Genomic DNA, 12,581 nt, shown 5'->3' with positions numbered 1-12,581 from the left:
CCTGCAGCTATACCCTTGTGCTGGAGTCACTGGACCTTGCAAGTCCCCACGGTACCAGGCCTTTAATTGCAAAGGCACTAGACATATAAGCACCTGCCCAGGTACCCGGGTCCCCAGTTTGCATGAGGGCACATTAGCCAGAGGCAACACAGCTCCATCCTTTCTCCACATCAGTTCCCTCAAAAGTCAACCCTGCAGTCCTGAGTTTCAAAAGCACCTTCCATATGCCCAAAGGAAACGCCACTCTCTCCAGGGAGACACTGACAGCCTGTGAGGCTGCGGCCCACACCTCCAGCTGAAGTGCCGAGCTTGTCCCAGGTACTTCATCAACGCCCCACGATTCTATCTCTAGGGAGGCAGGGAGGGAATGTTGGTCTGTGAGCATCTCTTTCTCAGCCCTGTCACTCTCGGTGGCCGGGATGGCCCCATGCCCCATTTCTCAGCTCCTCTGCGGACGAGGCATTGCAGGAATCTGCGGGCAGCAGAGAAGGCGTCATCCCTACACGAGCCTCTCACCTCTGGTCCCGTCAAGCCAAAGTACCACATGAGCGAGTGCTCAGCTCCCAGAGTGCTGAGCTGATGACTTTCCCTCCAGCAGCATGTCCCAAGGGAGGGTCTGTCCTTACAGGGGCCCCATCACCGTGCTGCTAAGTAGGTCTTCACCCCAGGCAGTCTCTGTTCTAGTGGGTCACCTTCGTCCTCAGTCACTCACTCATTCATGCATTTGTTCATTCGTTCACACACTCAGCTAATGTCCTGGGATGCCAGTTCGCTGACCAGCATTACTCCAGACTGGAAGTATGGTTGGAACAAGGTCTCGGAGAAGGCTGGGGAAAAAAACAGGTGTGCATCTCCCTATTTATAGAGGGAGTGGAGGAAGTGCTGGGAAGGCAGGCTGCTGGCCACAGGGTCGGTCTCTGCAGGGAGGACCTCGGAGCCGATCCCCCAAGGGCTGAGCAGGACTTGGCCAGGAGAGCGTCCCAAGCAGGGGACACAGCATGGCCTGGCCCAGGAGGGAAACAGCTTGGAGAGCTCCAGATGCAGAAAGGAGGCCAAAATGTGTTGAGAGGGGAAGGAGGTAAGCAGGGCCTGGTTATGCCAGGCCTGCAGTGTAGACATTACACTGAATGCAGTAGGAAAGCAATGGACTCAGGGCACACAGCAGGTTCCCGATAAGTACTGCAGCATGAATGGATAAGTGTCTATGCAGGGAGAGGCATATCTAATTTATGTTGAAACCTTGACCTACCCCAGATCCTGAGGCATGGTCATGGTCCCACAGCCCGTGGGGGTTTCTTAGGGGGCAGGGGTCCTTCAGGGCAGGGAGGGAGGATTGGGGGCAGATGGGGCTCCAGGCCCACCCACCCTGCCCCTGCCCAGTTACCGAGGACAGACGCCGCATTTTGCTTGACCGCTGGTTGCGGGGCTTGACCAGGAGCTTGTGCTTGGCTGCAGAGTTGTCCAGGCAGGAGGAGAATTCTGGGGGATAATCAAAATCAGCCACGGGTGCCACGCTGCTGTCCGAGGTCCTGGGGGAGATGGAGGCATCGCTCTCCTGCCTGGAGAAGAGCGGCTCAGGAGACTGCGGCCGGGACGAGGATACCACACAGACCTTCAGGGGCAAAGAGGAAATGCACCAAGGGTCAGCTCCTTGGCAGGAAATGGTACAGCCAGCACGCCAACCCTCCCCTTCCATTAGGCTCCATCCCTGGGCTGGGAGGCTGAAGTGCTGGACCAAACCCTGGAGGCCCATCCCTCAGCTCCAAGAACCTCGGCCCTAGGCATCCCTGGGCCGGATAACCTATCTCACTCTCCCAGAGCAGCTGGCCGGGGTGCTTCTGACAAGAGCTGCTTTCTCCCTCCTGTGAGACCGACCAGCCCCATTCCTCCCAGGGCAGACTTGGGCTTGGTCCTGTCTCTGGAAGCTGCAGGGCTGGCTCAGGGGTGGGATTTCCCAGGATGGGGTACAGCAAGTGCTGAGCCCCCGTCTGCTCAGCATTCCATCAGCTCACACTAGCATTCTGTACCTTCAGGGCTTCTCTTGGGAAAATCTGGCTTTCAGCTCTGTGACATCTCAGATGTTTTACTAGTTCATACCTTGGCAAGAAGGCACTGAAAGGCAACAGGGGGCAAAAGCTGTGAGGAAGGGGGTTTGGGGAGGCACATGGAAGAGTGACAGAAGCACCCTAAGACACCTGCCCGCTAAGCCGATGAGCTCCTCCACCAGGGAGGGTTAAGCAGGTTCTTCCGAAAAGACAAAAAGATGCTTGTCAGTGCGAAGTAGCAGGGCCCCCATCGTGCATCTGGGAGCAGATTCCCGGCGGTGGGGGAGGGGCATGGTGCAGAGCAGGAACCTGGGAAAGGCTGGGCTTTAGGGACAACCCTGCCACCTACAAAAATCCAACAGCTTTCTGTTCCCGCATGGTGCTCAGTATTAGGGTCAAGTTCACATTTTTTCTCCCCAGATGTATTTTATTTTCCAATTTCTTTTATTTCCCATCTGAACCACTTTTAAGTGTACAGCTCTCTGGTATTAAGCACATCCGTTGCACAGCCATCACCACCATCCATCTCCAGAACTTTTCCTCTGGTAAAACTAAACATCTGTGCTCATGAAACACTGGATCCCTGTTTCCTCTTTTCCAAGCCCTGGCGCCCACCCTGCTACTTTCTGTCTCTATAAACCTGATTGCTCTAAGCACCTTGGATAAGTGGAATCATACAGTACTTGTCCTTTTGTGTCTGGCTTATTTCACTTAGCAGACTGTCTCTGAGGTTCATCCCTGTTGTAGCCTGTGTCAGAATTTCCTTCCTTTCTACAGCCGAATAATATTCTACTATGTGTATACACCACCCGTTGTGTATACTCATCTGTTGATGGGTTGCTACTATGAATAATGCTGCTATGAACACAAGTGTACAAATATCTCTGGGAGAAACTGGTTTCAATTCTTTGGGGTCTAACCCAGAAGTGAAATTGCTACATCATAAGATAAGCATAAGTTCAGTTTTTTGAGGAAATGTCATACCGATTTCCACAGCGACTGCACCGTTCTACATCCCTGCCAAGTGTGCCCTGGGTACCAACCCCTCCACATCCTCACCATCACTGGCTATTTCCTCCCTCCCTCCCTTCCTCTCTCCCTTCTTTCCTTCCTTTTTATGGCCACATCCACAGCATATGGAAGTTCCCAGGCCAGGGACTGAATCTGAGCCACAGCTACAACCTACTCTGGGTCAGGGATCAAACCCAAGTCTTTGCAGCACCCCAAGCCACTGCAGTTGAATTCTTAACCCACTGCGCCACAGTGGGAACTCCCCACCTCATATTTTCTAATGCAAGTACACGTTTATTCCTGTTGAGTGGGAGAAGACAATGACTGAAATGGGTTCTAAGTGAATATAATCTCTTTTAGTTGTTTTAGTGACTCAGGTTTTACGGGAATAAACAAGAACAAGTATTTTAAAAATAAACCCCAGGACTCCTGGCCATGACTCCTTCTGTGCCTGTGGCTTTGGCATCTACTGTCATAGCTGATGACTCAGAAAGTCACTTGCCGTTGCCCAGGTAACCCCTTCCCCAGGGAGTCCTCCTTAAGGGTCACAGCAAGATGGGTCCATTTAAAATCATACAGAATCATTCATTTCCCCCCCCCCTGTCTGGAGAGACAATGGATATCCACACTGGGCAAGGCCCTGGGTTTTGTTTTCTTTACTCTTTGGGACACCTGTGAACTGACAAGCTGAGCTGCTTTGCAAATGCGGTGCTCCATGCATACAAATGAATTCATCTGTGTGACAGCATGGCCTCGGGTCACCCTCTACAAACCCAAAGGACAAACATTCCCTGCCTCCTCTCCATTTGGGGTACCCCCCACCCCTGTGCATCTGCACCATCTAGCAAATGTCCTGGGCTCAGGCCCACTCTGGCCCCTAAGCTGAGGGGCCTGGGGAGAAGGTGAATGTCCCTGATGCTGAACAACGGCCTCTGTCCCCTGCCTTGGCTGTCACGGCCGGTCTTCCCTCAAGGGAACCTGACACTTGCTTCTGTCTGAGCTGTGATTCTAAGAGTCCTTGGGGCCTGGAAACCCCAACACCTTCCCCAAAGAGGAGAATCCTGTTCCATCTTTGATCAATGAAGCAATCATGTGAGGCGGGGTGAGGTCCGGGGGGAGGAAGCTGACCTGAGTGTTTATCTGCTGGACAGTGGCATCTGGAGTTCATGTTTGCATTGTGTGCTCCCAGCCCCCGCCCCCATTTTCCTGGAATCTGTGCTTCTGGGTGATTCTGGAAGTGGATGATTTAAAAGTCTAACAAGTGACTCTCATACTAAGTGAAGTAAGTCAGAAAGAGAAAGACAAATACCATAGGATATCACTTAGGATATCACAAAGGAACCTTCCCATAGACAAGAAATTCATGGACTTGGAGAAGAGACTTGTGGTTGCCAAGGGGGAAGGGGAGGGAGTGGGATGGACTGGGAGTCTAGGGTTAATAGAAGCAAACTATTGCCTTTGGAGTGGATAAGCAATGAGATCCTGGTTAAGCAATGAGATATAGCACAGGAAACTATATCCAGTCACTTGTGATAGAGCATGATGGAGGATAATGCAAGAAAAAGAATGTGTGTGTGTGTGTGTGTGTATATATATATATATATATATGTATGTATGACGGGTAACTTTGCTGTACAGTAGAAACTGACAACACTGTAAATCAACTATAATGGAAAAAATTAAAATCATTTTAAAAAAAAGTCTAACAAGTGGCCCTTTGTTGGGGGAATATGACTCTCAGAGTCCTGAGAAAGTAGCCTGAGATTCAGAGGCTTGCATGGGGTGACCCTGGATGACAGCTGTTTACCCTGTTTGTCCTCAAAAAGAGATGCCCCGCCACTGAGGAGGCGCTAGAAGGCAGCACATGGGGATGGAGTGGGGGGTGGGCAGGTCTGGTCGGGGGAGGGTGGATGGGACACAGACTTGCCGGATCCCACCCAATCCCCTCCAAGTCCTCTGGGGACACAGATCCCAGAGATGACGGATCCAGCCCAGAGCCTTGTCTGCAGTGGTGGGTACGTCACCTTTTGCCACCAGAGCTGTGCTGGCTCCCAGTTCCCTCATCATCCAGAGCAAGTCAGACCTGTCCCTTTGCCACCCACTATCCCGTGTTTCCTACTTAAGGGCAGAAAACCTAGACAAGGACCTCTGAGGTGTAATTTTACCTTAAACATCACTAAACCCATTTCATCACAGTTGCTACCTCATGTGACGGTGAAATTTTTCTGAAAAATACAGAGTTCCCATCGTGGCTCAGTGGTTAACGAACCCAACTAGTATCCATGAGGATTCAGGTTCAATCCCTGACTTTGCTCAGTGGATTAAGGATCCGGCATTGCTGTGACTGTGGTGTAGGCTGGTGGCTACACCTCTGATTCAAACCCTAGCCTGGGAACCTCCATGTGCCATGGGTGCAGCCCTAAAAGAACAAAAGATAAATAAATAAAAAAATAAAATAAAAATAATTCCCTGAATTTCCTGAAAAACTCATTCCATCAGGATATGTCACCTTGTCAGTGTCATCAAATACTTGTTACTGAATACCTTTTTTTCATAATAATCTTCATTATGTTTCTCTGTTCAAGTATGTAGCCAGCAAAAGGTGTCACAACAGGAAAAGGAAATCAGCCCACAATCCCACCCTTTTGGGGTTTAAGGTGCCATTATATCAAATACCATGTGTTATATAAACACATTTTAAAGGGTGTATTGTTTCCCCTTCTCAATTGCCCTTCTGTACCCCCAAAACTTTCAGGGTGCCAAATACAGACACTGTACCTTCAAAACCATGATGATAAAGATCATATTTTTTAAGTCTTAGAAAGGCTTACTTTTGGTTTCCTATGAAGCTAGAGGATTGTTCCTATTGCCCAATAATTGATAAAAATCTCAAGAACCTTGAAAAAAAAATAACTTCACAGCAAAGGAGGGAGGTTGAGAAGGACACAGTGAGCCCGTATGCGTGGCTCCCAGGTGCTGACTGTGGAGTCTGGGCATCACGGTGCTTTGCAGGTTTGGAGCTGGGCTCATGCTTTAGCAAACAGACTTAGAAGCTACTGGCTCTCCTGTACCATCTGTTCCAGCTAAAGGCAGAGGTCCACGATGCTGGGGGAGTCAGAGAACCGGGTCGGGGTCGGGGACGGATGAGGGTGAGTCCGTTAACTATGGCTCACAGAGACGTCCCCGACCACATGGCCCATGACACACAAAGTCACATCTGCCCTTGAGGCTGCAAAGATGTGCGTGTCACATGACGATGACACCCTAGACAGCCATCAGCCTGTCAGCTTCCCCCTTCAGTGTGTGAAGGTGTTAGGGGTGCAGGGGGGGCCTGAGTCCAGGCAAAGGGCCACCTTCCTCCTCATCTTCTCCGCCTTCTTGGTGAGGTGGGAGAGGGGTTGGGTGGCCCAGGCCTCTGACCGGCCCCTGGACCCTGAAGACCGCATTCTCGAGGGAGTCCCTCTCTAGCTTGCGGTGCAGGAACCCCCTTCCTGGGCGTGTTCACCCTGGGCCACACCACACCCTTTCCTCTGCCTTCCGTCCGTGGTGCTCTGGGAACCCAAAACTGCACCTGAGTCAGGTAAAAACCCCTTCTCCCACCTTTGCAGGGGGGCTTCCGGATGTGGGAGTCAAAGTGACCCCAGAATATGTTTCTGAGCAGCCCAGAATCTGCAGGGCTTCTCTGAGCATGGCCCTCGGCCAGGGCACACCAAGGGGGGTGGGGCGGGAGCTCCACGAACAGACCAGGATACCAATAACTCCAACTCCATCCACCCCACAGCGAGGCTCGTCTGCAGGGGGAAAATGACCATCTGCTTTATCCTTTCTGTACTTGGGTTCATAAATGATACATATTTTATCATAATGGTGGCACCAGGAACCTCACTGTTTATACACAAAAAAGCTTAAGTCCTCTTCCTGGACGGCAAAGGGGGAGGGTGCCTTCTGGGATCAGCTCCCCACCCTGCTGAGGTCAGAAACCCCCCACCTTCTTGTCAAACTTTCCCTGTTGCCATCTATCAGCGCCATGCCTCACATTCCCACCCCTAAACCAGTAAGTTCTCATCGTCCTAAACTTGGCTATGGGAGCCTAGATGAAGTCAAGGGTGTTCCCGGCCCCCTCCCCCTTCAGCCAAAGGTCATGATGACAGACAACAGATCAGAGCTGTTCTCCTTCGTTTAGGTCAGACACCTGGTCTGGTCATCCACTCAGGCAGGAAAAACGAGGTATCATGGTGATTGTATCAGACCTCTAACTGCCATGAAAAATGTTATCCAAACCGTATCTCCTAACCAGACCTGAATTTCTGCTCAAAGAATGAAAATCCACACAGCCTGAGGGCTGACGGCGGGTTCTGGTGACCCCGTGGGATGCCTTCTAGTGGCACTGACCATGACCCAGCCACGGGAACCTTAGGGGAATTCACCGGGGCCAGCAGGGTCCCTGGCTGCCCTCTGTGGGGGGTGTGGACGGAGACGCTGGCGGGGGGGCGGGGGGGGGGGGCTGCACTTGCCTTTATGGTGGTGCCAGGACCCAGGTCATGCAGCAGGGACATCTCGGGGGGGCTCCTGGGCAGACCGTCGTCCTCAGAGCTCATGCCGGCATCCTCTCCCCGCTTGGCTGGAAGGCTCCCCGGAGGAGGTGGTGGCCCCATTTTCACATTACACTGTATTTTTAACTGGATTGGAATAAAGAACATGTGCTGTGGTTTTCATTCGCGACCTCTCTCAACAAATCCTCCCATTGCGTTGCATTCACGCAGGAGCTATTTTCAAGGCCAGGGCAGGGAACTGAACTGCATAGATGTCTGCCACCAGCTCTCTTGGTGTTATTGTGAAGATGAGTGGCTATCACTGAGAAGGTGACATGGTCCAGCTGTAACAAACTGGGCAAGCCTCGGGAGAGCTGTGACATGTGTGCACTTAGAACTGAAAAGACACTAAGCGAGCCCAGCAGAAATCACCGGAGGACTTCCCCACCCATATCCGGCATACACACCCGGGGTCAAGGCCAAGGGTAAGTTTACCTGCAGAGCTTTAATCCGGTCACACACGTTTTCTTGGGAAAAAACCCTCACAGGCCGAGTAGGGTCTTGTCCCGACTCAGGAATGAAAATACTGTCGTGCGAGAGGGCCCGGCTGCCCAGCGCACCCCTTGACTCCCTAGGATAAAAGAGGCATGTGACACTAGGCTCTCCCCGGGGTCGTGGGGTGGGGACGCTCAGGGTGAACACAGGGAATGCAGGTTAACAGCACATTGTACAACAAGCCTTCGGCTGCCTTCATTTTGTAATGGCTTCTGACTTCGGTTCATCTTGTCAAATATCACAGTCAAGGTCAACTACAAGGAGCTTTGCGGAGACAGGAGTTTTCCTAACAGATCTGGAGGTTGTGTGAATTCCTCTCGTGAATGGGAAAACCAAGGTCTGCCGAGGTGTGAGTTCTGAGACAGCAGACATGCAAAAAAGAAGGGCTGGCAGGGGACCTGGGGTTGGGGTGGTGCTGGCGGGCTGCGTAGAGATGCTGTGGATGCCCGGGGAGTGTGAGGTAGGTCCTTCCTTGTGGACAAACATGCAGCCCCCTCAGTGGGCTGGAGGCTGTGTCTGCTCAGCAGGCTGAGGGCCTGCCTGAGCGAGACATCCTCACAGAGTGGTCCAACACGCATCTCCACGGCTGGGTTTGACATGAGGATCGCAAACGTGCAAAGCCACACCCTCCTCTCGCTGCCTGATATCTGTGTAACCCAGCCCATGTGCCGAGGTCCTGGCGGTCCTTCTGGCATCACTATCCTAGCCCTTTACCCGGGTCTGAGCTCTAGGCTCCAATTGGGAACTGAACCCACAGGCCATTTGCAAAACATCCTAGGAGGATGTTGCAGTTAGCTGTCACTTTCCTAGTGGGGATGGTGGCCTGAACAATAGGTGGAAGGAGGTGACTGAGACACTATGATAAAGGAAGGAAAACCCATCCCACAAACGCTGCCATCCCCTGCACCCTCCCCCGCCCCAGCCCACCCTCTGCACCATCCCAGCCCCAGCCCTCAGCATACTGTGAGGCATTAGGGACTCCCAGGTGTGACCCTCCTCCATTGCAAGTCCCACTGTGTTGGTTAGTGATGTTCTCAACTTCTTTCTAGCCCCCTGTAGTACGTCTGCAAGTGGGGAACCTCAGCTCCCAGAATGGAGTGTGTCCTCACATTTCTGGGAGGTTGAATTCAAGAACCAGGAGGTCCTCCCTACCCAGGGCATCTCTCACCACAAAGACAACATGCAAGTCTAGGCTTTCCTCTCATAGCGGGCAGCCCATGGCCACAACCTTCAGAAACCACAGTCACAGCCCAGACACCTCCACTCTGGGTGTAACTACAAGTTGAGACGAAAAGGCCTCTGCAAAGACACCCTGGCAAAGGCCCCAAATGTTGTGTGCTCAAGGCCATTGACTACAGCAACATTTATAGATGCAAAAGACTGGAAACAGCCCACCTGTTCCTCATCAGATACCTGAATCAACTATAGGGCATCCATAATAAAGGCTCTGCAGCTGATCACACGGGTGAGAAGGGGCCCTGTGCATGGGCAGCACCAGACTCTCCCACGTGGAAAATGAAAAGAGGGCAGAACGGTGTTTATGTGTGTTAGCTCTGGGTTGGAAAGAGGGGACAGACAGGAGAGGGTATGTTTGCTTATATTTAAAAAAAAAATAGATGGATAAGGAACAAATGAATAAAAAGAGTCTCTCTGAAAAACAAATACAATATGATATCACTTATATCTGGAATCTAATATATGGCACAAATGAACCTTTCCACAGAAAAAAAACTAATGGACTTGGAGAACAGACTTGTGGTTGCCAAGGGGGAGGGGGAGGGATTGGGATGGACTGGGGCTTGGAGTTAACAGATGCAAATTATTGCCTTTTAAGCAATGCAATCCTGCTGTATAGCACAGGGAGCTGGATATATCTAGTCATTTGTAATGGAGCATGATGGAGGGTGATTTCGGAAAAAGAATGTATATATGTATGTGTGACTGGGTCAATTTGCTGTACAATAGAAAACTGACAGAACACTGTAAACCAGCTAGAACGGAAAAAATAAAAATCATTAAAAAATAGTCTCTTTGAAGGGGACGGACAGAGCAAGACGGGGAGACAGAGTGCCAAAGTATTTACTTACGTTTACAATTTTGTCTTTGAAGCTATATAAACATTTTGCATAGTTAAGAGACAAAAATCAAACAAAAAGAGAAATCAATCTCAAAAACTAGAAAACAACCGGAAACAAATGAGCCTAATTTTATATCAGGTTGGTGGAATAAGCACACAGAGAAAAGAATGATTTCAAGTGACTTTAACTCGACATCCAAGTGACTTTTGACTCCGCATCCACAATGGGAGAAATTCTAAAATTGAAAAACACCAAGACGGCAACTTGTACTTGGTAGTTTTATATCAGTAGCAATATCTATTTTAAAAAGTGCAAAACAGGAGTTCCCATCATGGCGTAGCAGAAATGAATCCGACTGGGAACCATGAGATTGCAGGTTCGATCCCTGGCATCACTCAGTAGGTTGGGGATATGGCGTTGCCATGAGCTGTAATGTAGGTTGCAGACATGGCTCCAATCTGGCATTGCTGTGGCTGTGGTATAGGCCAGCAGCTGTAGCTCAGATTGGTCCCCTAGCCTGGGGACTTCTGTGTGGCACAGGTCTGGCCCTAAAAAGACAAAATAAATAAGCAAATAAATAAATAAATAAAAATAAAAAGTGCAAAACAATTTTATAGGGTGTAACTTCTGAGTGAGAAAAGGGGGTAGTGAAATTATTATAAATATACTGTATAATGACAAAAGTAAAGAATTTTGTTAGTATCATTAGGAACCAAGATTTCTAGTACAAGAGAAAAGTGAATTCAAACAGATAATCAAGGAAGTAAAAATGTTGTCCAATGAAATCTGAACTGGAAATGTCAGTGAATTAATGACTTACTTTTGTCTCAAAAAAAAAACCCCTATATTTTCTAGTTATATATACTGGAAAGGTCTAGAAGCAAGACAGCCAACTTGCAATCACCCCCTCTGGCAGCCAAATTGTGGTCTCTAAAAACCATTTCACACTAAAAGGAATCTGTGAAGAAATGGCTGATCAAAGGGCTAGGATAAGGAGTTCCCGATGTGCCACAGTGGAATGGGCGGTGTCTTAGGAACACTGTGATGCAGGTTTGATCCCTGGCCTGGCACACTGGGTTAAGGATCTGAAGTTGCTGCAGCTGTGGCTTAGGTGGCAACTGCAGCTTGAATCTGATCCCTGGCCTGGGAACTCCATATGCTGCGGGGTGGCCAAAAAAGGGAAAAAAGGGTAGGAAATGTGCAAAATAACCTGGGATTTCTCATTGTGTAAGAAAGCAAAGAACCTTTCAGAGACAAATGGGGTTATGTCAAAAGGACCCAGGAGGTAATCTGAAGTGACTCTCCATAGCCTATGATGGGGCAGTGTGAGAATAAAAATGAATAAAGACCGCCATGGGTTAAAGCAAATCAAATACATAAAAATGGATGCATACACAATGATATTCAAGAAAAAAGAAAAGAAACAAAAAGCCCGACTCATCCCTTAGTGTTGATGTGTGGAAAAGGAAACCCTTTTGCACTGTTAGTGGGCATGAGATTTGGGGCAGTCACTATGTGATTTGGGGCAGTCGCTCCTCCACAGTGCAGAGGTTCCTCAAAAAATTAAAAATGGAACTCCTACATGATGCAACAATTCCACTTCTGGGTGTTTGTCTGAAGGAAAGGAAAACAGGATCTTGAAGGGGTATCTGCACCCCTATATCCACTGTGGCATGATTCACAACAGCTAAAACATGGAAGCAATTTAACGGGGGCATGGATAAGGCAGATGTGGTGCACATATACAATGGGATATTATTTAGGCATGAGAACAAAGGACATCTGTCATTTTCAACCACGTGGCTGGACCTTGAAGGAGTTATGCTATGTGAGATAAGTTGGACACAGAAAGCTATGATCTCCCTTACATCTGCCCTCTAGAGAAAGCTGAACTCAGAGACACAGAGAGTAGAAAGATGGCTACCAAAGGCTGCGGGGGTGGGGAATGGGGAGATGCTGGTCAAAGGGTAAAAACTTCCAGGTATAAGATGGATAAGCTCTGAGGATCTATAGCACAGAGACTGTCGTTGATAACACTGCATTATATACTTGACAATTACTGAGAGAGTAGATCTTCAATGTTCTCATCAGGCACACACAAAAAAGTAATTAAGTGACACGATGCAGGTATTAGCTGATGCTACGAGGGTCATCGTTTTGCTGCCTGGAAGTGTATTAAATTAACACCTTAAAACTCCCACAATGTCATATGGCAATTATCTCTCAGCAAAGCTGAGGGTGGGGAGAACAGAAACAAGAAGAAGGGATCTTGTTTCATCTCTGCTAAGAACATTATCTGCAATTCCTGGGCCTCATACTACCCCACCCCAGCTCACTCCAGCAAACTTACCAGTAATTAA

General features: G+C 49.5%; 1 protein-coding gene across 7 annotated transcripts in view; it reads right to left on the bottom strand.

Annotated features, from left to right (window-relative positions):
- The window catches only part of CRACDL (CRACD like), a 138,794-nt gene that overhangs the window by 26,051 nt on the left and 100,162 nt on the right, over positions 1-12,581 (bottom strand). For all 7 annotated transcript variants that reach the window (XM_047781477.1, XM_047781476.1, XM_047781474.1 and 4 more), the window contains 3 exons: positions 8,084-8,219; positions 7,571-7,735; positions 1,385-1,612 (listed from right to left, as the gene is read on the bottom strand). In XM_047781477.1, coding sequence (XP_047637433.1) covers positions 1,385-1,612; positions 7,571-7,735; positions 8,084-8,219 — 529 coding nt within the window. The remainder of the gene's footprint in view (positions 1-1,384; positions 1,613-7,570; positions 7,736-8,083; positions 8,220-12,581) is intronic.

This window comes from Phacochoerus africanus, chromosome 5 (genome assembly GCF_016906955.1).
Source record: "Phacochoerus africanus isolate WHEZ1 chromosome 5, ROS_Pafr_v1, whole genome shotgun sequence".
Taxonomy (NCBI): Eukaryota; Metazoa; Chordata; class Mammalia; order Artiodactyla; family Suidae; genus Phacochoerus; species Phacochoerus africanus.
This window is presented reverse-complemented; position numbering and strand designations above follow the sequence as displayed.